This window comes from Medicago sativa, chromosome 6 (genome assembly GCF_051527215.1).
Source record: "Medicago sativa cultivar Bolivia chromosome 6, Bolivia_mono, whole genome shotgun sequence".
NCBI lineage: Eukaryota > Viridiplantae > Streptophyta > Magnoliopsida > Fabales > Fabaceae > Medicago > Medicago sativa.
Window position 1 is genome coordinate 88459372 of NC_140754.1, and position 26508 is coordinate 88485879.

At 31.5% G+C, this 26508-nt stretch overlaps 2 protein-coding genes across 2 annotated transcripts; both read right to left on the reverse strand.

Annotated features, from left to right (window-relative positions):
• Nucleotides 1-1843: 1843 nt before the first annotated feature.
• Nucleotides 1844-3215, reverse strand: LOC146917935 (F-box/kelch-repeat protein At3g06240-like). The gene has a single exon (XM_085717327.1). It carries the CDS (start codon nt 3143-3145, stop codon nt 1970-1972), a length of 1176 nt encoding a protein of 391 aa, XP_085573453.1. The 5' UTR covers nt 3146-3215; the 3' UTR covers nt 1844-1969.
• Nucleotides 3216-18516: 15301 nt separating this feature from the next.
• Nucleotides 18517-19949, reverse strand: LOC146917936 (F-box/kelch-repeat protein At3g06240-like). The gene has a single exon (XM_085717328.1). It carries the CDS (start codon nt 19932-19934, stop codon nt 18744-18746), a length of 1191 nt encoding a protein of 396 aa, XP_085573454.1. The 5' UTR covers nt 19935-19949; the 3' UTR covers nt 18517-18743.
• Nucleotides 19950-26508: the final 6559 nt, after the last annotated feature.

Consider the following 26508-nt stretch of genomic DNA (forward strand, 5'->3'; position numbering starts at 1 on the left):
AATAAAAAGGTAAAATAATTTATACTATTAGGGGAGAGAGAGAGAGAGAGAGAGAGAGAGAGAGAGTAATAAGAGGAAAGAGAGTGAAAAACAAAACGAAGATGCCAAGGATCCGATTTATGCCAAGGACAAATTTTATTTCTATTGATAGGAATAAAATCGTACCTCAACACCCATGTAACCATTTATGCGCGGTTGAGTTATATAAACAAATAATTTGCTTTGAGTGCATGCAATGTGGGACTAAAAATTTTATTTCTATTGATAGGAATAAAATCGTACCTCAACACCCATGTAACCATTTATGCGCGGTTGAGTTATATAAACAAATAATTTGCTTTGAGTGCATGCAATGTGGGACTAAACTTTGTTTCTGTTGTGATGTCCTAATCACTTTCTTTATTTCTATTGATATTGAATTTGATAGGAATAAAATCGTACCTCAACACCCATGTAACCATTTATGTGCGGTTGAGTTATATAAACAAATAATTTGCTTTGAGTGCATGCAATGTGGGACTAAACTTTGTTTCTGTTGTGATGTCCTAATCACTTTCGAATTTATGTATAAAAATGCTTCTCGACTCTTGATGATATTCCTATTTTCTAACACATTTTGTTTCACTTCCAAAATCCTTTGATGCTATCCGATAGATTTATATTGATTTCCTGGTTCCCGAACAAGAGGGACTGAATAAACACTTCGAAAAAACCTCGTATTCTTCTTTAGTTCATCAACCCCACATATATTCTAAACATACATACTGCTTACCATTCTAAGCTTATAAAGCCTATTAATCCTTACTTCCTAAGCTTGATTTGTGGGTTGAATTAGTCATTATACCTAAGATGATATCAAACTATATTCTATACAAGATGCAAGACATATTGATCGGAAGCAACAAACTTTTGGCACCAGTTGGTAGGAGAGTGTTGTGTGCTTAATCGAATATTTGCATTACTTTGTAAAATCTGAAACATGCACGTACTTTTAACTTGTAAGCACAAAAGTGAACAACAAAGCCCACGTGGTAGGAGTGTTGATTGTTATTCAACACTACCCACGTGAACAACAAAACCCGGTCTTGCCAACGGCAATTTAATATGACGGTATGGCTAGGTGGTTCTGTTATTCTTTGTGATATCATTGTCTGGCCTTCGCTGCCGTTTGCGTCTGGTTTGCCTGTTTCAGGTCCGTTTTGAGACTGGTTTCTTCTGGTTTGGCGCTTCTGTGCTGGTATCCAGATATCTTAGTATTGGTTTTCTTTGGTTTTAAGTTTCTGTCAATGTTTACCACCCTATGAAGGTGGTGGTGTTTCTATCTATGTTTGTAATATTAGTGGCATTTCCCACCCTATGCAGCCGAGATCTATTCATACAACTAACCTATGGAATAAATTGCTCAAAGCATATACATAGTAAAACTCATCACATACATCTTAGTAAGGTCTCTTTTATATAATTTGCATAACCCTTTAAACCGAGTCCCCTAACCTAAGCAAAAATTTAAATTTAAAATGTATTTATCAGAATAAGAATCATCCTTTAAACCATGTAGTTACAAAAACTTTACTACCATGTTATTAACTGAAAATTGGAAATTTGAAGCTTTTAATCCAAGGGTTAAGCACTTTTTTAACCAAAGCATCGTAGCCGAGCAAAGCAACTTTTATTAGGTAACGGTAGAATAAGATTAAGCATGAGTGAAACATAGAATGCATGACTGTGTTTCAAAAACAAGACAGAAGGAAAAAACTTGCATTCCTATAACATATATATTTAGCAGAACAAATAATATTGTTCAATTTATTAAAAAATGACCTCAAAGTAAAGCCATGGTGTGTTCATTATCTTGTCAAGTTCAAGATCCCAAAAATACCTTATTTTTTACATAAAATTGGAGGTCATTGAGTAAAGGAAATATCATTCTTACAAATAAGAAAGTGCATATAGGAAAGAACCCTAATAATCAATCAATTATTTGTCCAATATGAAGAGAGCTTTCCATGTAATTGACAATCTGGCAACAACTGAATTCCCCTTTAAGACCAAGCTCATCAATCACTTGGGTGCTTAAATTATACCTGACTAGCTCGCCATCTTTTCTTCTGAAGAATAAATCACCATTCTTTCCCTCCCCAATAGGATGTTCAATGCAAGGTAAAGGCCCAATAATAAAGAGTTTAGTCCAAGATTCTTTTACACCGAGTTCACCCAAAATAGATATGTGAAAAGTAGTCATTTCTACATAGTTTGAGATCAAAGCAATGTGGTCATTTAATACCATCAAGTATCTCAACAAAAATACAGAATCAACATTATCATTCATATATAAGGGCAGGGGTGTTGTACAAAACACCTCTTTGCTTAAGTCAAATGACACCAAATATCCTTTATGCTCAAATTCATCTTGATACCAATGACATACTCCGTTCATGTACACATAGACACCTACCAGACCGTGATGAGCACGAGGCAGATCCAGATCAAGTTTTCTCCAAGAGTTGCTTCTTAGGTTGTATATCTCCCACATGTCGTCACGTAACAGCCTGATTGGCTCACCTTCCATATCATCTTCAAAATCGTCAGGTAAATCTAGATATTCTACGTATCGAATGACTTTGTAGTCCTCTCTAACATGGTCGTAACCAAATCCATGAACATAATAATAGACTTCCTCATAAATTACAGGTGATTCGGTAGAGCTGGGAGGAAGGACCTTGTATTCCTCGGTAGCTAGGTTCCATAATATAACAACAGGTTCTCGTCCTTGATAGAGACAAACAATGTCGTTAATAACCGGACCTAAAATATGAATAGCTATATTATCCTCTTGAAATGGAGGTGGCCAATCTAATTTGACCTTATTCTCAAACCTCTCACCATAAAGAAAATATAACACATGATGAACCATCCTCATAAGTACTGGATATGAACCATCCTCCTCATAAGTACTGGATATGAAATAATTACGGTGCATGTTCATGAAATTAGGATTTTCAAATAAGCGAGACCATGATTTACGTACGCAACTAAACCGTTTCAAAGATTTAAGAGGTAATTTGGACAAAATGGAAAATGCAAGATCATCATGAATATAATTGCTAACCTTTTCAGCTCTAACAGAATCCGTTGATTTCATCATCTTCTCAGGATGGTTTACTCGTGAAGCTAGTAGCAATTGCCGTGAAATTGAAGTGTTTCTTGATTTCTTGTTTTCGTTTTACTCTAATTATGTAGAAAAACTTGCTTCAGAAAAATAGTTATATATTTTCTTTTTAATCATAGAAAGAAAGATATATTGTGTTGGTAAAACGAAAAGAAAAAAAAAAGTCTATAGAAAAATTAAATTCATTATTAACTTTTTGAGGCAATCAGTAATCAAAGTTTTCTTTTGACTTCTTATCAAAAAATTAAATTCTTTTGACTTTTTTTTTAAAGAAAAATTAAATTCTTTTGACTGATTATTACTTTTTTTTATACTAACTTTTGACTAATTATTATACCATTTGACCACTATTATAAGCAAAAATCAATATTTTAGATTCATTCATTAAATGATGAATGTGGTCTAAAACAAAGAAAATTCATCATTAATTGAATGAATCTAAAATGGAAAGTTTTGCTTATAATAGTGACTGGAGCTTTATAATTATAATTAATAATGTATGTGATTTATAATAAAGACAATATACATGATTATCTATTAATGTGGTATCTTGACTTTTGTTGATATGATGTTATTTTTTTAGGCTTAATTTATATTTTGTTGCTTAAGTTAATTTTAGGTTTTCTTTTGGTCCCTTGAGTTTTTTTTTTCATTTCGATCCCATAAGTCATAAATATTCGATTTTGTCTCTTGATGTGTTTACGCTTTATTTTCGTCCCTTAAGTTATGAACATTGTACGGTCTCTTTAAGTTACAAATATTAAGACATTTTAGTCCTTTTTATGAGGGATTAAATTGTCTAAAGTTTGTAACTTAAAAGATCAAATCCTCTAATATTTGTAAGTTAAATGACCAACATGAAACGAAAAAAAAAAATTAAAGGACAAAATTATCTAACATTTGTAATAAAGGATCAAAATGAAATGAAAAAAACTTAAGTAATCAAATCGAAACATAAAACTAACCTAAATAACCAAAATTAACTTAGCCTTACTTTATTTTGTTCTATGATTGATTTATTATTTTTTTTACAAAACCTAAATTGATACTCCATTTGTTTCGCAATACTTGATATTTTGAAGAATAATTTTGTTTCACTTTAATTGTCACTTTTAAGTTTCAATGCAACATTAATTATTGTTTGTCAATATTACCCTTACCTATTTGTTGTAGAGAGAGAAATGATAGAATGAAATAATAAATGGTTAAGTGTATTATAGAAAAAACACAAACAATTTCATCAAAAATAACTAAATTTATTTGATTTCTTGGTATGTGTAAATTCTTTAAAAATGACAAGTATTGTGAAATGGAGGGAGTAAGTGCATATAGGAAAAAACCCTAATAATCATTATAGCCTCACTGGCATAAACATAATCAATCATTTATTTCTCCAATAGGAAGAGAGCTTTCCTTGTAATTGACAATCCGACAACAACTGAATTCCTCTTTAAGACCAGTCTCGAAACGTGGCACGATGGTGGGATTTTTGAAACCCTAAAATTCTTTCTATAAAAGCCAGATGCGACCAGAGATTAAGTGTGCGATTTTGGAGACCTAAACAGAGCATAGACGGCACCAGGAAACCGCAGAACACGCAGTGGATGTCACCCAACTCATAGTTGGTTCTGATTTATGTATGTTCACTATTCTCTATGTATTTGATTGTTTTGTACGTTATGAGTAGCTAAACTCTTAGATTGATTAAGCCATGAGATGAATCTTTGTGATCGTGATGGTGTAATTTGTTAAGAACTCTCTTTAACATCAATGAAAACCTAGTCTTTATTCAGAATTATTTGTGCTTAATGCTTTTCTTATGATTGTTTGTATGACTACTAACCCTAGCTTCTTTCAACCATATAAATTGATCTTAGGAATTGAATGACTACTAACCCTAGCTTTTAATCCTGAAATAGTAATTTTGTTTAATTCAACATAGGAACCTAGAGTTATGAAATTGAGAGTTATGACTTATGGATTAACGTTCTCACCATGCTTCCGCAGTTATTCGATCAGTTTAAGAGATTAAAAGGTTATAACTTAGGAAAAGGTTTTGAGTCAAGAGATTGATCAAAACCACTTAGTTAATCCGTCGTAAAACTAGGTTAATTTCTTTGAGAGAGAAGAGAGCCAAATTACTCACAGTGAGCAATAGAGGATTCGAAAGGCTTGATCATCTGTTTTAATCCAGTTATCAAACCATTTTATTTACTTTGTTTAAGTTTTATGCAACCGAATCCAACTGCCTAGGGCAACCAATAAATTTAATACATCCTTTATTTGAACGCTTTTGCCGAGTAGAAATTGAAACAGTCCCTGTGGATACGAACTTATAAATTTTATTACTTCGATATATTTTTAGTACATTTGCTAAAAGTTTATCAAGTTTTTGAAACCCAAACTTGAACCATTCCTTGTCCTCAAGGAATTTACTTGCATCATTGACAATCGACAATAAAATGACAATTACCTGATCAAGCGATAATACCCAAAAGTTCAACTCCCGACTAGCTAAAGATGAGCTAGTTTGACTTGTTCGCATCCACCAATTCACAACTCCACGCAACAAAATGAATTGGGTTCACACACAGTCGACATGCAGGTCTAGATATTACCATACGCTTGAAAAGTTTCTAAACGTCAATCAAAATCAATGTCATTACACACTTTGAGGTCTTTCAGGGTTATAACGGGGCTTAGGTAAAGGTGGGATAATATTTGGATAAGTAGGCTACACAAAATTTGAGTTAGGCACTCCTATGGAAATTAAAGAATGGATTCAATCCCTCATTCACCCTTTGAAACAACAATTTGTAAAGGTACTAGAGAATATTTGTAACTAGTGTGGGACAATCGAGTTTAAAGTTATTCAGATTTTTCATTGTTTGTCCCTTACTTTCATTCTATTCCTTTTTTTTTTTTTTGAATACACCATTTTTTGAGTGCATATACACCATTTTTTAGTGTATTTTTCATGATAATGTTCTTTGTTCTCTAGTACCTCCACCCCAAACTTAGTTGGTTGCAAATTCCAATAGCAATCACAAACTTATTGTTTAGTAACATTCTACATTGCCTAACTCAAATATAACCTTTTGGGTTAAATTCTAAAAGTCTTTAGGCTATAGTTTGCCACCGAACAAAAAGATCTAAACCTACCGGCTTAAATTGGCTTTCAAAATGGATAAAATTCAATTAAAATCAGGGTAGGCTTCAAAAGGCTCACATGACCAAGCACTTTTGCCTCAGTGTGTATATGACAAAGATCAATCAACAGTAAAGAAACAATGCAAGTTATAGAAATATACAGTTTTAGATTTCTGGGAGTTGTGACTACCTATCTTTAATTGTCGTACATTTCACATTTGAATCACAAGTCACTCCTCCTTATGAACTTTTGGAATACCACTTGAACAAGCATTTGTTACTAAACTATAAAAGATCAATTAACAAACAAATTCATCAATAATAAACAAGTGTAAATTCAATATATAACAGAGGGTACAACTGAGTTATTCAAACACACTGACAATTGTCTGCCTCAACAATAGAAATAAAATATTGAACATAAAAACATAATAAAAAGGATGGGTTGCCTCCCACCAAGTGCTTTCTTTTACGTCATTAAGCTTGACGCTTCAACTACTGTTAGGGTGGAAAAAATGATAGAAAGAATATGTCATCCTTCTTCTTCCTCTTGTTTGGTAGGAATTCCATGAATTTGGCACAAAGCAGCAGATGCTCCTATGCTTCAGCCGCTAAATCTTTGTCATTTGAGCTCTCCCACCTTAAAGAAGGACATCTATCCATTTGCACATGAGTGATTTCTTTAACCCCCGTTGGTTCAGACTTCGGGAAAATATCAACACTCCTCACTTTTGGATTTTCTTCCAACACAACCTTGTGACACTCAGTCTCCATCTTAACCAACTTCCTTTGAGACCCATGTACTTTCTCAACAAGATCTCCACACTGAACATCAAACTTCTCAAATGAAACTTGATTTGACACCAAGAAATCATCTAAAATATTTTGAAGTTGAGTATTGTAATCCATGTTGATCACCTCTTTCTTCCCTTCATAATCACTACCTGGTTGATTCGCCTCAAAACGACCACAACTCTCATTTAATATCGAGATTTTACTGTCCAAATATTTTATCTTCAAAGATAGCATATATTTTTCATACTGTAACGTAACAATCTCTTCTGTGTCATAGAGGCGTAACATGCCTGCTAACCTGTCTATCATAGCTGCAAAACTTGTATAAACTTTTTATTAGCATAGTACAATGAGAAGAAAACGAAGTGCATAAATTATTATTTTTTTCAATATTTTTTTTTTCAATATATAAACAAAAATATAAATGACAGAAATCCTAAATAGAAACAAAATTGCCAAGTTGAAATGATTCAACAGTCTCCGGCAACGGTGCCAAAAACTTGATAAACTTTTAGCAAGTGTACTAAAAATATATCGAAGTAATAAAATTTATAAGTTTGTATCCACATGAACTGTTTCAATTTCTACTCGGCAAAAGCGTTAAAATAAAGGATGTATTAAATTTATGGGTTGCCCTAGGCAGTTGGATTCGGTTGCATAAAACTTAAACAAAGTAAATAAAATGGTTTGATAACTCGATTAAAACAGATAATCAAGCCTTTCGAATCCTCTATTGCTCACTATGAGTAATTTGGCTCTCTTCTCTCTCAAAGAAATTAATCTAGCTTTACGACGGATTAACTAAGTGGGTTTGATAAATCTCTTGACTCAAAACCCTTTCCTAAGTTATAACCTTTTAATCTCTTAAACTGATCGAATAATTGTGGAAGCATGGTGAGAACGTTAATCCATAAGTCATAACTCTCAATTTCCTATCTCTAGGTTCCTATGTTGAATTAAACAGAATTACTATTTCAGGATTAAAAGCTAGGGTTAGTAGTCATTCAATTCCTAAGATCAATTTATATGGTTGAAAGAAGCTAGGGTTAGTAGTCATACAAACAATCATTCATGTTAAAGAGAGTTCTTAACAAATTACACCATCACAGATCACAAAGATTCATCTCATGGTTTAATCAATCTAAGTGTTTAGCTACTCATAACTAAACAATCAAATACATAGAAAATAGTGAACATACATAAATCAGAACCAACTATAAGTTGGGTGAGATCCACTGCGTGTTCTGCGGTTTCCTGGTGCCGTCTATGCTCTGTTTAGGTCTCCAAAATTGAGCAGTGACATATTCTTTAGAACACCCCTACCCTCATATGTGCATGATAATTTTGGTTTTGTATTGGTTGATAGACGATTTGTGGCGTTAAATGGATCCATTGCTTTTATCTTAAGCTATGAAACAAGCTATGCAAATAAGTCAACAACTCTTTGTGATTGGACCATTAGATTGTGTTGACCATCCTATTGGAGCGGAGAATAAGGGTGATATATTCTTTACATCAAACAATGGAGAGTTAGTTCGGTTTGATTTGAGTACCCAAATGATTGAGAACTAGCTTGGAAACCCGTGCCAAGCACGGGCTAGAATTACGACTATTTTTTTTTATAAAATCTAATTAAATAGCAAATTCATTATTTTATACACAATATATAAATAGAATGCATTGTTATCGGATTTTCGATTGCTTATATATGCAAATATCAACGTGTATATAGTTATTTGGATTTTCGTATCGTTAAACAGGAATGATTTAACGGATGTAACGTCGAAACATTAGTATTTAATGTCGGAATATTTTACATGGATGGCTAAGATGGCTAAAATTTATTACGGAGACGTGAGTCTTTTTATTTTTATTTTTTATGTTCTGCATATAACTGTGGGTGTTGGAGTCTCGAGGCCTACCGCTGCATATACAATTAATTGTCCCTACCTAACCAATCGTCTCTACCAGATGCCCTTATATATAGTTTCTTTCAAATTCCATGATTTCTATAGCGGATACGCTTATATATACAAAGTTAATATCGTGCATACACTTGATTCATCTTAACATCCAACACGAATTTGTAATTATTCAATCGTGTAACAAATAAGTATAACAAACAACGACAAAGACACCAACTATCTATCACATTTTTTAACTAAGCATGTTATAAAAACACAACAGAAAAGGCTTGAAAAAGGACTACAAAATTGTCCTGTGCATGCACATAGACATAGGTGCTCCAAAGAACAAAGAAAAAAAAAAAGACGGATATATAGCAAATTGTATAAAAATTGATCACTCGGCCTGTTCTTTGCACAACAATAAATGTCATTGGATTTTATACAATGAAATAAGAAGTGTGATCTTAATTGTTAGTTCCAGAATTGTAGTTTATCTACACGACCAATCCATTACTCTTTCTTTATGCAACTATTAGAATGGTTGCAAGTAGAAACAACCAATTCATATCCAAATAAAAAATATATATTACAATGAAGTTTAAAAGAGAAAAAAAACTCATACCCACCTGCGTCATCAGGAACGACCGGTTAAACAATCCAAAAAACATCACGGTACACAACATTAGTGGTCTCAGTACACACGCGGTTTTCTTCATCCAGTATAAGCATTTTCAATCCCTTTTTGGAAGTGACCCTCAACACAGCGACATACAAATGTCCATGAGTAAAAACCGGTTTGGAAAGATAGATTTCAACATGAGACAACGACTAACCCTGACTTTTATTTATTGTCATTGCAAAACACACAGCCAGCGGGAACTGTCTCGTAGTAAATTTGAAAGGCAGTTCAGGATCACCTGGAACCAAGTTTAGTATTGGAATAATTACTTTTTCACCAACATTTTTTTGGTAATAACAGTTACACCGACAAAGTTCTTCCCAAGATTGTCTACAATTAACCTAGTCACATTGCACAATTCAGTTGCTTGGTCAATGTTCTTCAACAACATAACTCGACATTCAACTTTAAATCTCAACTTGTGGTTTGGAATACCGGAAAACTTGATATTGTTTAAGAATTTGGTGGTAAACCATTCGCTTTATACCTCACTATTCTCGTCTGATTTGCAAACTGAATCAGAACTGGTATATTCCTTTTTGTCTCCTGGAACCAATGATAGAAGGAATTTGTTTACGTGATCAACTGCATCCAGCGTGGGAGCAAGTATCCCTCGCGTTTGGAAAAAAATCCGAGATCTTCATGTTTTGCGAAAAAATCCGGATATACAAAATCAACCAGAGAACGCAACAAATCAGAGGAATCTTTTATCAGCAACTCATCAGGAATGGGTACCTTAATTTATCCACTCTCGTTGGTGGATCTTATTCCATCTCCAATTGAAAGCATCCAATCGACAAACTTTCTTATCTCATCTTGCTCGACACGAACGGTTGAAGCACGTAAACACGTATTTGTTGTAAGTGTGAGAACCTTACAGTGACTCCAAAACTTTGATGAGTTGATGGATGAAGCAAGTATGTCTTTTCTGCATCCTTTTCTTATCACTGGAAAAATTTGTCTGAAATCACCGCCGAAAACCACAGAAAGACCCCAAATGGTTTGTCTGTATTATCGACACCATCATAAGACATTATATCGCGCATGGTTCGGTCAAACGCCTCAAAACAATAACGATGCATTATCAAGTGTCAAACGCCCCAAATGGACACCCGTGTCAAGCACGAGATATAATTTCGTCATATTTGAGGGAGAAAATGCTCTGATGTATCAAGTGTCGGTTAAAGTTCAATATTAAATAAAAAAGTGGAGGTTGAACAACAAATAAATTAATGAAACTCGTATTTTAGTCTTCAATTTTTCGATGAAGATGTGGTATCGTTCTCACTTGTGTGGTTTCTCTTTCTGTAATGTGTCGAATCACATCAATGTTGACTCCCCTATAAAGCCCGGAGGTGGTATCATATCCCGGTTCAACATTGTGGACGGCGGATGGAGTGCTTCTTGGTGGTCTGTCACAGACACGGAGAGACTCTTAATGGAGATATGTTAATCTGTCAATTATGAGTTAAGATTTGACATTGGATGCAAGAGTAGATGTTGAAAAACATATGAGGGAGATTATCCATATACCTAATGCTTTAGGACTTTGGGTGAAGAAGTGATGTCGATCTGACTTGTGTTGTTGCTCTTTGACTAATATGATGATACAACCCAATGTAGGTTCCAATGGAAGTCGCAACATTATAATGATTTGTTTTGTTAGTTTTTGGGTGTCATTTGTTTAATTTTTATTTAAATTTTAGTTTTAGGATGTCATTCGCTTTCAAGCAATTTTTTATTCAACCTCTATTACTTTAAATTCCTTCACTTTTGGTCTTTGGTATGATTTGACAATGGAAAAATGTAGATGTGTTATGCTACGTTGACAAAATACATATTTAATAGACATTTTAAATTGATGCGACATTTTTAATGAATCTATATTTTGGTAGCATAATTACCCAGTAATTTCCAATTCCTTAAATAAATTCATAAAATTACCAACAATTGATTCTATTAATTATATTGTCATAGATAAAACACACTCTCCTTAGTTTTACTTCTTATCATTCTTCTCTTGTTCAAATTCCTTTTTCTTCTTTCTTTTTCTAATTTACTTTCTATCTCCACATTAAAGAAAGGAACAAAGACACCCGTCTATGAAATAGCCACCAACTCACATTTTTTTACCATATTGGTCCTCTTATCTTATTTTGCTATCTCACCATATCATAGACACAAAGAATCTCACACTTAAGGGAGGGATGGTAATGTGTCATTTGCAAGTAAAATTTCTACATTGGATGCAAGAGTATATATTGAGCAACAAATAAGTTAAATGACATATATACCTAATGTCTTAAGGTTTTGGATGAAAATGTGGTGTCAATCTCACTTATGGGGTTTCTCTTAGCCAAATGTGATGATCCAAGTGATTACAGGTTCCCTCGGAGCTCCATACATTATGATAAATTGTTATCTTAGTTTTCGGATGTTCTTTACTTAATTTTTTATATTAAAGAAAAGTTTTTGGATGACGCTCACTTTCATGCAATTGCTTTTATTCAACCTATGTTCTTTCAAATACATCCACTTTTGAACTTTAATCTTGTTTATGGTAGCCTTGGTCCCAATCCCAAATATAAAAAAAGAGGGTTGTGTTAGCATCTACAACAAACATAAAAAAAATTACAAAATTGAATCTCTATAGCCAACTCCACTTGGTGGGGATAAGATTTGGTTGTTGTTGGTTGTTATTGCACCTTCACTTTTAGTCTTTGGTGGAATTTGACAATGAAAAACACAAATGTTTTATGTTGAGTTGACAAAGAGACATTTTAAAATGATGTGGGACTTTTTTAATTGAATCTATTTTTTTTGGTAAAATACTACTCATAAATCTCCAATTTCTTCAACTAACCCATAAAATTACCATTAACTCATTCTATTCCTAATACCTCCACAGACAAAATACAAACTTTTTTTTCCTTATCATTTCTCTCATGTTCAAATTGCTTTTTCATATTCTTTCCTTTTCTAATTTCCTTTCTCTCTTTTCATTAAATATGGGAACATAAACCTACATAAACCACCATCAATCCACCTTTTTTACCATGTTGTGTCTATGTCACCAAATCACAAATGCATCAAGTCTCACACATAAGGGAAATATGTTGATGTGTCAATTTTGACTTAAAGTTCCATAGTTGATTCAAGAGTAGATGTTGACAAACATATAAGTGAGATGACCAATAAAGTTTCATAGTTGATGCATCAAGTCTCTTTTTGTATTTTTTTTCTCTTTTCTTAATGAAGCTTAGAGGTTAGCGGTCATCCTGCTACCTCTTTATGCTAAAAAAAAAAAAAAAAGATGACCAATATAAGAGTAGATGTTTAAGTTTTATATTAAATTTAAGGTTTAAGATGTTGTTCACCTTCATGCAATATTTTTTAATTAATCTCTAGTAATTTAAATCCCTTCACTTTTGGTTTTTATGGATTTAATCATGAATAAACTCTTATGTGATTTGTTGAGTTAACAAAATACGTGTTTATTAGACACATTTAAATGTTGTTTTTTTTTTAATCGAGCCTAAATTTTTGGTAAGTTAAATGTTTATTCTTTAGTATGAACACCTGCACCAAGCGTAGTCTAGTATCATTTTCATTTGTGTGGTTGATCTTTGTTCAATGGATAAATGCACACCAGTGTTGACTACCCCATAAGGTTCAACGATGGCATCATATCTCGATTGGACTGTGAGGAAGCAGAAGAGGTTCCTAGTGGTAGATCCCTGCAGTGGATAGTCTCATACTTGAGGGATAAAAGTTAATGTGTCAAGTCTGAGTTAAAGTTTCATATTGGAGGTAAGAGTGTATGTTGAGCGACACATAAGTGATGTGATCTATATACCTAATGTCTTAAGGTTTAGGATGAAGATATGGTGTCAAACTCACTTAAGTGGGTTTTCTTAGTCTAATGTAATGATCAAATTCAATGTAGCATCCCTTGAAAGTCTCAACATTACGATGAACAATATTTTTTTTTTATATGTCATTTGTTTTTTTTTTAAATTTAGTTTTTTGATGTCTTCCTCTTTCATGTGAATTTTTTTATTCAACCTCTATTATTTCAAATTCATTCAATTTTTGTCTTTGGTGGCAAATGAGAGTGGAAAATTGCAGACGTGTTATGCTGAGTTGACAATATATGCTTATTAGACATTAAAAATAATGTGAGGTTTTTTTTAATTAGATCTAATTTTTTGATAAAATAATTACCTATATGTAGTGGGATCTGACAATGGCAAAATGTAGTTGTGTTGTGCTGAATTCATAAATACATGTTTATAAGACATTTTAGGTGAAATGAGGTATTGATCTCACTTGTGTGATTGCTCTTAGCCTAATATGATGATCGAGGCTCCCCCTGAAGCTCCAACATTATGACTTCTTAGTGAGATTGTATATCATTTGTTTAATTCATTGATCTTAAAATCAAGTCTTTCAGTGTCATTCATTTTTATGCTATTTTTTCTATTTAACCTCCATTGGTTCAAATTCTTTCACATTTTGTCTTTGGTGAATGTGAAAATGGAAAGAGGCATATATATGATGTTGATTTGACGAAATACATGCTCATTAGATATTTCAAAATGATGTCGCATTTTCTAAATGAGTCTAATTTTTTTGTTAAAATAATTACTCATAAATCTCTAGCTTATTCAACAAACTCATAAAATTTCCCGCAACTCACGCTATTTCCTATACTCTTAAGAACATATCACACACTTCTTTTTTTTTCCTTTATCATTTTTCTTAGGTGTAAATTCATTTGTCATTTTGTTATATTTTCTAAGTTTATTTCCCTCTTCTCATGAAAGAAAGGAATGAAAATCTTCTTGCATGAAAACACAACTAACCCACCTTTTTTAGCATGTTGTGTCTCTGTCTGATCTTATTTGTTTATATCTTTATAGCACAGACATCAAGAATCTCACACTGAAGGGAAAGATGTTCACGTGTCAAGTATGAGTTAAAGTTCAACATTAAATTCAAAAGTATATTTTGAGCAACATATAAGTGAGGTGACCAATATAACTTATGTCTTTTATGGTTTTGGTAGAAAGAAATTCATTGTGGTTTTTGATTTTATTTATATAACGACATTAAATGTTAAACCTCAAAAATTATTACGGTGAAATGATAATTAAGGTGTTATTCCATTTATATTTTTCTTTATAAAATTAACCATAAATGTATTATTATTTTTTTGTATTATAAAAGACTTTTATGTGCACTATGCTACTAAAAGGGAATTGGATTATCTCCATTGAAAATTTTCTCAATTTTTATCCATTTTCAATCTACACGATTAAAATACAAAAACCATTTTTTTATAATTTAATTCTCAACTTCTCTCTCATGTTTAATTGTTGAGATTACACTGAAGAAGATTTGAGAGAATTTTCAATGTAGAGAATCCAAATCCTACTAAAAGACATGATGTACTTTGATTTTTTTTTTTTCAAGAATTTTTTAGAAAAAAATCAATTTAATTTAGTTGCTGATATCATATGTTTTAATATCCTTTTAAGGTTGATTTTGTTGTTTATCATATGTTTTAATATCCTTTTAAGGTTGATTTCGTGGTTGCGGGGTCAGGTTTATATACTCTCAGCTTTTATACTTGCCTTTATTTAATATTTATTTCTTTGCTTAAAAAAAGATAATAATACAATTACTTCATTAATACAAATTTCCTTCTCTAAAAAAAATAGTGCACTCTAAAAAAAATAGTGCACATTAATGAAAAGATATACATTAATAAATGTAAATCAATCAATATCAAAATAATTTAATACCCTAATAAACATTAATTACAATTATTTACTTTAATATAGTTAAGGCAAGGTAGTTAACGTAGTAAATAGGTTTTATTTTGATGATGAATTTAAGTGCAAAATCAATTGTCATATTATTGTGTGATCAATTACAATAGTAGTATTGTCTTCTATCGTCTTGTTCATGCCCTTGCTAGATACATCCTTAAGACAATTTCCTAAAAATATAGAATATTGATTCAATTTATAACGTCACCACCTATTATAATTATAATTAACATCTATCTTCCAACTGAAATGGTAGTATAGCTACTATCATAATTATCACTTTCATGCCAAATAAAAAGTTCCAATTAAAAGAATAAAGAAGCACGTTTGTCTTTTGTTCCCTTTGGATCTCAACTATACTTTTTTTTTCCTTTCCATAATTCAATCTTCATGAATATCGTCTATTCATGAATAATTTCTGCAAATTAAAAAGTCAAAACACACAAAAAAAGTTATAAAATATTCAACAACACAACTTTATACCGAAGAAGAAAAACTACATTGTATTTGTTAAAAAAAGAAAAACATACTTAGAAAAGACTTTCAATAATATGAATTACCAAAACTTGTGATTCTCTTACATATATCAAAGAAATCAAATAAGTTGTTACAACACATGCGTCATGTACATTAATAAGAGAAATGTGTAAAAAATTGACATTGTAACAAAGAGAGAAAATAGAGGTTCATAGAAGACTTTCAATAATATGTATTGTGAATAGAGAGTTGTGTGAAAAGTGTGAGAGTCAAAACGGATATTTATAGCCAAAGACATAAAGTAACCAAAATAATCAAGTGCTTGATTCGTGCATATTGTAACGGAAAAAAAATTGTACATTAATATTCATCAATTGGTGCATTTGATCTTAAAAACAAAATCGTAATAATTCAAACCAAATGATTTTATTTTATTGATAACTTTTTTTTTGACAATTTTATTTTATTGATAACCATATATTTGACATCTACTTACGCACACTATTTTTTGACCAAATATATTTTTATTTAATTTTAATGTGTAACAAAAAAAACTAAAAATGTGTATAAACATATTATGTACCATATCATTCCTTTCATGCTGCATAAACTATGGAAGGCGTTACTAAAATTTAGAGAGTTGTCTCTTCATATTTAAAAAGAATTGTTGTGATAAAAAGACAAAAAATAAAGGAAACGAAAACAAATAAAATTATAAAAATATGAGAGAGAGAGAGAGAGAGATAGAGAGAGAGAGAGAGAGAGAGAGAGAGAGAGAGAGAGAGAGAGAGAGAAGGTGTGTGTCACAATGAAGATAGAGAGAAAGGATGTGTGCTACGATGAAGATGAAAATGATGACAGACATATTGACTATATAGAGGGGGAAAAAACCTAAGTAAAAGTTAAAAGGATGACATGTATGCTCAAATTTGATTGGTTGGTAATTTTAATCATGAATCATGATTGGTTGATAATTTAAATCATGAATCATGGTCAATTTTTATTGGTTGATAATACAAAACATATTCATGATAGGCTATTAAAATTAAAATGTTTATAATTTCCATTTTGCTTTTTAGTAAATTAATTGAAATAAATTAAATTTGTGTGAGTGATGCAAATGACATAAATAGCATGTGAGTAAATATATGGTAATTTGAATCTTTGATCAAGCAATTAATGAGATGAAGCAAGAAGGAGTTCCAAGTGTACTTTTCAAAAAAAAAAACGGCAAATGTTTATAATAAAGATTATTAGTATTTGGTTTAAAAATAAGTACCAAAACTTATGGTTAAATGTTGCAATTGAAATGTTTGACCGATCGATAAAGCTAATCGTTTTTTTTTAACAAATCGGCTGATTGTTATATGCTTTGAATGATCCATCCTGGACATTATTGATATTGCGTATATTGAAAAATAATAAGCATCATCAATGTCATGTATTGTAAAAAAATAAGCCTTAATCATCGTTGGTAAATTAAATACTCTTATAAAATAGAGATAACATTTTAGGATAATTCATCAAATTATGATTTTTGTTTCTATTATAAACTTTTTCATATTTACTGTGTACATAAAAGAAAACATTGGTGCATTAAACAACAATTTCAAATTCTGACTCTTTGCACAACACTTTCGGTTACCATACTTGGATTTCAATTTTGTTTGTTTTTTTCCTATTATAAACTCCATCATACCTTGTGTGTACATGAGAAAAATCATTAAATGAACCTTTTCACTAATAGTATGCCAAGTGTACTTTTAAAAAAAAATAGTGCAAATATATATAATAGAGATTATTGCATCAACGATGTACTTGTTATTACGATACTCCTTCATAAGGAAGTTCTTCTTCCGGTCAGAGGAATATGAAATGCATGACACCGATTATTAGAATTATTATCATGTAGGTAGCAAATTTAGAAACTGATTGAGAATATGAACTTTTCGTCATCAACTTTATTTTATGGCTTGTGGAAATCGGATGTAATGCATCTTAAATGTGCATTGGACTAGTGTACAAACTGAATATCATCCTAGTGTCGTTTATGTGGTTCTGATATCTTATGTGTTATGAAAATATGGTGTGGTATGAATGGTATATTTTACATTGAAGTTAAACGAAGGGACAATATAAGTCTTGAGATCCATTGGACAATATAAGTCTAAAATTGCCCGAAGCATATACAGAGAAAAACTCATCACATACATCTTGTAAGGTATCTTCTCTTATATAATTTGCATAACCCTTTAAACCAAGTCCCCTAACCTATGCAAAAATTTATATTTAAAATGTATTTATCAGAATAAGAATCATCCTTTAAACCATGTAGTTACAAAAACTTTACTACCATGTTGTGAACTGAAACTTAGAAATTTGAAGCTTTTAATTCAAGGGTTAAGCACTTTAGCTTTTCACCAAAGCATCGTAGCCGAGCAAAGCAACTTTTATAGAGTAAGATTAAGCATGACTGAAACATAGAATGCAAGACTGTGATTCAAAAACAAGACAGAAGGAAAAAACTTAAGGATGCTTAGCCAAACAGATAATAATGTTCAATTTATTAAAAAATGACCGCAAAGTAAAGCCATGGTGTGTTCATTAGCTTGTCAAGTTCAAGCTCCCAAATATACCTTATTTTTTACATAAAATTGGAGGTCATTGAGTAAAGGAAATATCATTCTTACAAATAAGAAAAAAAAAGTGCATATAGGAAAGAACGCTGATGATCAATCACTTATTTGTCCAATAGGAAGAGAGCTTTCCTTGTAATTGACAATCTGACAACAACCGAATTCCCCTTTAAGACCAAGCTCATCAATCATTCCAGTACTTATATTAAATTTGACTAGTTCGCCATCTTTTCTTCTGAAGAATAAATCACCATTTTTTCCCTTCCCAATAGGATGCTCAATGCAAGGTAGCGGCCCAATAATGAAGAGTTTGGTCCAAGACTCCTTCACACCGAGTTCATCCAAAATAGATATGTGAAATGTAGTCATTTCTACATAGTTTGAGATCAACGCAATGTGGTCATTGAATACCATCAAATATCTCATAAAAAATCCAGGATCAAAACTATCATTTGTATACAAGGGCAGGGGTGTTGTACAAAACACCTCGTTGCTTAAGTCAAATGACACCAAATATCCTTTATGCTCAAATTCATCTTGATACCAATGACATACTCCATTCATGTACACATACACACCTACCCAACCGTAATGAGTACGAGGAAGATCCAGATCAAGTTTTCTCCAAGAGTTGCTTCTTAGGTTGTATATCTCCCACACGTCGTCACGTAACAGCTTGATTTGCTCACCTTCCATATCACCTTCAAAATCATCAGGTACTTCTAGATAAGATACATATCGAATGACCTTGTAGTCATCTTTAACATGGTCATAACCAAATCCATGAATATAATAATAATCTTTCTCATAATGTACAGTTGACTCGGTAGGGCTGGGAGGAAGGACCTTGTATTCCTTTGTAGATGGGTTCCATAATAGAACAACAGGTTCTCGTCCTTGATAGAGACAAACAATACCGTTAATAGCCGGACCTAAAATATGAATAGCTCTATTATCCTCTTGAAATGGAGGTGGTCTATCTAATTTGACCTTATTCTCAAACCTCTCACCAAAAAGCAAATATAACACATGATGAAGGTCGGGAAAATATAGAGTCTGTTGTAGGAGGAGACGTGAACCATCCTCCTCATAAGTACTGGATATGAAATAATTGCGGTACATGTTTGTAAATTTAGGATTGTTAAATAAGCGAGACCATGATTTATGTACGCAACTAAACCGTTTCAAAGATTTAAGAGGCAATTTGGACAAAATGGAAAATGCAAGATCATCATGAATATGATTGCTAACCTTTTCAGCTGTAACAGAATCCATTGATTTCATCATCTTCTCATAAAATGGGTTTACTCTTGAAGCTAGTATCAATTGCGGTGAAATTGAAGTGTGATTTCTTGTTTTCGTTTTACTCTAGTTATATAGAAAAACTTGCTTTAGAAAAATAGCTATAGTTTTTTTTTTTAATCATAGAAAGAAAGTTATTTTTTGTTGGTAAAACGAAAAGAAAAAAAAGTATATTGAAAAATTAAATTAAATTCATTATTAATTTTTTGAGGGAATTAGTATTTAAAGTTTTCTTTTGACTTCTTATCAAAATAATTAAATTCTTTTGACTGATTATTACTTTTTTTTTATACAAACTTTTGACTGATTATTATAATTTAGCTACTATATATCTGTAATAGATGTGGTATCTTGACTTTTGTTGATACGATGTTATTTTTTTAGGCTAAATTTATATTTTGCTGCTTAAGTTAATTTTAGGTTTTCTTTTGTTCCTTGAGTTTATTTTGTTTCATGTTGATCTTATAAGGCACAAATATTATACGATTTTGTCTGTCTCTTGAGGTGTTTATGTTTTATTTTGGTCCATTAAGTTTTGAACATTGGACATTGTGGTCTCTTTAAGTTACAAATATTAAGACATTTTGGTCGCTTTTAGGAGGGATTAAATTGTCTTAAGGTTGTAATTTAAAGGATCAAATCATCTGATATTTGTAAGATAAATGACCAACACGAAACGAAAAAAAGTTAAATTAAAAATTGTCTAACCTTTATAATTTAAAGGATCAAAATAAAACAAAAAATTTTAAGTAATCAATGTGAAACAGAATATTAAGCTAAAGGACCAAAATTATAATTTAGCCTTTTTTTTTATAATCCCTCCGTTTCACAGTACTTGTCGCTTTTAGAGAATCATTTTGTTTCACTTTACTTGTCATTTTCGAATTTCAATGCAAACACTTATTAAAAAAAAAGTTTTAATGCAACATTAATTATTACTCCCTCCGTCCCGCAATAGATGTTGACCTAACTTACTTTGACCGTATTTTTTTTCCTAATATACAAAGAAAAATAATATCATATAAGATGTCGTTAGATTGGTCTCAATGAGTATTTTCAAAATATCAAATTTTCATAATTTTTTTTCTAATATATTATTCAAGATATTTAAGCTCAAAGTTATGCATTGGCATGCGTAATAAGGCCAACTGTGTCAAGTATTATGGGACGGAGGGAGTATTTTGTAATAATATCATTACCTATTTATTTTACAGAGAGAAATAATAGAATGAAATAATAAATGATAGTATTATAGAAAAAACACAGAATTTCATAAAAAATACATATATACGGATTCTGCTATAAACATGGTTATAATTTAACCTAGTTGAGATTACGGCATTACCGGAAGGAAGATTTAGAAATTACGAAGTTTCATATCTAAGTTCATTACGTACTAATGATAAATAGGCAATGGGAACAACCAAGAACAAAGTAAATTTGGGTTGTTAGGCCTATTAATACCCTACAAATCAATCTTCAAGATTTCCGATACAAATTCTTAGCTGAAAAGGCATTATGAACAAGCAAGGACGAGTTAAACCCGGACACAATATAAATATCATAACTTAATATAAACTTTATTAATAGAATCCAACAAATAAGAATGAGTTCATCTTAGAACCTAAATCAAAGTGGTTTAGTTGCTCAAGACAACATACATCATAAAACAATAGAAAAACATATCCTAGAGAGAACAAGAGGAGGAATAAATCCTACCTTGAAACTCTGATGATTGACCCTTGCCTTGAACCGCTAGTTTTCTGAATAAAAAATAATGTGTGAAACGGTCTCAATTTATAGCATATGATTACTTAATTGTTTTTGTAAAGGATAAAAACCCACGTCTTATCTATTTAAAAGGAAATATCGTCTGATCTGATCTATTGTATGTTAGGTTGTGATCCCTTGTAGATCGATGCAATGTATTTTCATCCCAACTTAAGATGTAAATTTAAGAGTTTGATTGATATTCACATGATTTATCATACCTTATTAATGGTTAAAGCAACATGTCATTAATTGCTAGGCATGACAACAAACCTCGTACGACGGCTACCCGCTCGAACTAAATTCGATTTGATGGATTTTCCTCGCTTGGATCGTGTTTGGGTATGAGTTTTTTTTTGTTATGATTTCAAAACGCGGGTGCCTCGAACCCATACTCATATCCAATTACCCCTTTAATATGAATAGAAACTCAAACTACAAGTCATTTCACTCATGTAGTCAGAATCTCATTCTTTCAGGCTACATTCACTCGCTTCCAAGTTCTATCTCTTCTCATTCCACATCTCACACTCTCGATCTCTCTGTTCTCCATCATCATAGTCATCGATCGCCATTATCTCTTTGTTGAATAATACATTACAACATTGCGTTTGAAGTAAACAATTTTTTTATTAAAAAATAAGTATTACGAGAATGATGATGATGTATGAATAGCCTCTATCCTGCTCTATTGTCATGATGACATTTTTTTTTGTTTTCTATGGAATTGTCATCATGACATAAAAGTTTAAGGAAAATGTTAGAATAAATAGACAATTACCCTTTTGAAATTGTAAGTATCGTCAATTACCCCCTTGAAATTAACAAAACGTCAATTACCCCCATGAAATTGCACAACGTTAATCAATTTACCCGCTCCATCAAATTTTTCTGTTAGTCAACGTGACGTTTTGCAAATACCCCCATGAAGTTTTGCACTTATGTGCAAAATGCCCCCTAAACTTAAAAATTTATATTTTTTTCTTATCCTTAACTCAAAAGATATTAAAGACAAACAATTAACGGTTATCTTTAATATTTAAGGTTACAATAATAATATATCCTCTAAAAATAATGCAGAATTAATAACTTCATATTACTTTAGCAAAACGCATGTTTAGTTCAATTTTTAAGATATAATAATTTTATTCAAACTTATCTTAAGAAACTGCTAGAATTAATTATTCATGAGGAATGCGTGTCTCTAGCTTACTTTGTTGTGAATTGGCGTGTCTCTATTTAAATAAGTCATAAGTTATGGAGAATTGAACAATCAAATGGCATAACAGAAACCAAATAAAATAACAGACCTCTTTAAGAATAAAAGAGCAGTGTAAAATATTAAAGTTAACTATTAATTATTTGTCTTTAATATCTTTTGAGTTAAGGATAAGAAAAAAAATATAAATTTTCAAGTTCGGGTGGCATATTGCACATAAGTGCAAAACTTCAGGGGGTATTTGCAAAACATCATGTTGACTAACTGAAAAATTTGACGGAGGGGGTAAATTGATTAACGTTGTGCAATTTCGGGGGGTAATTGACGTTTTGTTAATTTCATGGGGGTAATTGACTATTTACTCGAAAATGTTAACTAGTTAAAGAAACCAAATATAGTATAAGAATCTTGAAATTTGTGTAGTCAAAGTTTAAAAAATGTAAAGAATGATGTTTCAATGCAAATATTTCTTTTTTTGTTTCATTAACTAGTGTCCGGAGGCATTAGTTAACAAACCCAAAGTTTAATACTATCAAGTACTCCCTCTGGTCTCTATTATAAGCAAAAATCAACTTTTTAGGTTCATTCAATAAATGGTATGTTTGGTCTATATTATTGATCAAATACATCATTTATTAAATAAATCTAAAAACTTGATTTTTGCTTATAACAGTCATCCTTCAAATTTTACGGAATGGATTTGTAAAATGGTTAGTTGTGTCATTTAAATGAATAGAAACTTTTTATCTTTTCCCAAGAAGAAGTAGTAAAGTAAATTAATGGAACGACAAAAGTGGATGCGTTTCAGTCCAAGTTCCATTATTTAAGAGAAGGAGATTGCTTCAAAAGAGATAGGGTTCTCATTGTGGTATTGAGTTAGTTTAATTTATGGTCTTTACTTTTTCCTTTTTATCTATTTGGAGAAGGTACTACCTTATAGATCTCAAAGTCCATCGTCATCAAAATATTGTGATGGATCTGATCTGATACATGAGATCTAGTCTCTAGATTTTTTTGCAGCTAATTATTTTCTTTTTCCTATTTTTTTAATTTCCCTTCGATTCTCTTATTTTCATAAGGTTCAAAGTTCCTCATATTGAATTATATTTTTTTGACTAGATTTACTTGTTTTTTTTTTTTGAAGAAAATATTTACTTGTTTTAAATTTTACTTTATGCAAAATAAATCTAAATTATTTCGATGAAGGGGAAGCTTTGATGCTAGGGTTTTAAGGGGTGGAGCTCCTTTTAGTTCAAATATGGATCTTGCCATGTTGATAGAGCTGCTTAGCTATGGATCCCTCAACTCTACCCATCTTGTGTGTTTTGTGGTAGTTTTGTGGCTTCCATATCTAGGGAGCCTTATCACCTTTTAGTATAATCTTTCTTTGGATTGAAGGGAGCTCTACACCTTCCTCTCTTTACTTTGATTTTACATTTTGTTATATTTCAAGCCCTAGTTATTTATCTGATTTTAATTCTATTGATTTATTCAATTTGTTCAAAGCATATATTTCACATATTTCAAAATCCAGGGCTTCAATTCTTTGAAGTACTATCTCTAGTCTAGATCAACCTAGATCCGTGAAGTCTTTGAAGTTGAGGTGATATTTTTTAATTTTATTGTTTAGTTTTTTTTCATTTTTTATTTAATTTAAATAAGATCTGTGAAATATTTCTTTAGTTTTTGTTGATTTATTTACTTTATCCAGATCTAATTTTAAGTTACTGTTCCAGGCTAGATCTGTGAAATCTTTGATGGATTGTGATTTTTGTTTATCATCTTTTGTTGAAATAAATTTATTATTCGTTTTCTAGGTGACCATTGACCAAAAATTAATGTTGTTCAATAATAATATTTTACTATTATTTGTTCCACGTTCAGATGGATCTCAACTTGGGACTGTTCTTTACAACATAGAAGAGATCTTGCATGAGAAAGATGTGCTTTTAAGTGGACTTGGATTGACCAATGACTCTTCTTTAACATGTGAAGACGCTTGAAATTCAACCACTTTTGTGGTGTGGCATTGCTGATGACAAGTGAAGATTTTTCGACATGTTAAGATAGATGTCATTGATGTTGTAATGTTTATCTGCTTGCCTCATTTTTGGTTATTATTGAGAACGAAATGAAGTTATGAATGTAGCCACACTTTGAAGTTGTGTAAAATATTTTTCTTTTTTATTTTGGTTGGGTAGTATTTTTTTTTCGGTGAATGTATCTGAGCTTTGGAAGTTTTTTTTTCGGTGAATGTATCTGAGCTTTGGAAGTTTTTTTTTTTTTTTGAAGGACCGAACTTTGGAAGTTGTAAAGTATTTTACTTTCGTTGAATGTAATTAAAGTTAAAGTTGTACTATTTGGATATGGTAAAAGAGATAAGGGTTCTTTCAAAAAAAAAAAGATAAGGGTTTTTCTTCCCTATGCAGCCGGCTTGGGACAATAAATGCACTATTTTATTCTCGTAGATAATCTGTCAATTAATTGGTCTTTCTTTGAAAATGATTTATTTTTATCTCCCTATTGATTATTCTAGAGAGACGTTAATCCAACGCTTTAAGTCCAATCACACATCTCTATGAAAACCGCTGTCACATTGGATTCTTCAATAGATAAATTGCGGGGAATCAAGTAGGGTTATCGTAGAATTTATAGAATTAAAAATTATTCATATCGTTTGGTTTGACATTAATATAATGAGTCTTCTTAGTGTGTGTTTGGTATGGCGGCGGGGAGAATTGATTTTGATAGAATTGAGTTTGAGAGAATTGATTTTGGTTAAAAGTGAGTTAGATATGAAATGATTATGTTTGGATATGCTTAATTAAAAGTGATTCTTTTGAGTTGATATTGTTTGGATACATTGAATCAAAATTGATTGTGAATGTATAATGACCATATTATCCTTTTAGTATTTAATGGTAGAAAATTGGGCATTTTATAAAAAATAAAAATAAAAAATAAGAATAAAAAAGATTGGGCCTTATCCTTTAACCCATTGTCATCGTCTACTCTAACCAAGAAAATCTACTCCCCCACTCACACGAGTCGCAACAAAAACAAAAAGTATGTACTATACTCCATTGATGCACCAAGGCAAGAATTGAAATGTCCATTTCTAGTGTAATCAAACAAATTCATTTCATTTTCTCTTTTTAAGTTTAATTCGTCAAATTTTCCCCTCTTATCTCTATTTCACTTGCAAAACTTAAAAATTAGGACAGATCTGCAACTGATTTGCAGTGCTCGTTATTGGTAATTTGGAGAAGGAGAAAGATGTTTGATGTGCTAGAAAGAGGTTTATGGGTAATTTGGTAAATCTGAAAAGTTAAAGCATATTCTTGCGTTTCTTCTGCCGCAGAAGCTTGGATTTATAGCTTCTGTCGAACCGGCGTTTTGGTGCTAAAAGCACGGTTCGTAGACTTACGTTTGAGTTGTCCAAACATCACTTGGAAAGTTACAATCGCGTTTGCAGAAGAAAACGTGGGTTTGGAGTGGGTAAACGCCCAACCAAACACACACTTAACCATTTGCCCTATAGTAGTTTTACATTGGAAACTATAATTTTTA

Coding starts and splice junctions, on each gene's coding strand:
- LOC146917935 (XM_085717327.1), bottom strand. CDS start 3,145: ATGATGAAATCAACGGATTCTGTTAGAGCTGAAAAGGTTAGCAATTAT.
- LOC146917936 (XM_085717328.1), bottom strand. CDS start 19,934: ATGATGAAATCAATGGATTCTGTTACAGCTGAAAAGGTTAGCAATCAT.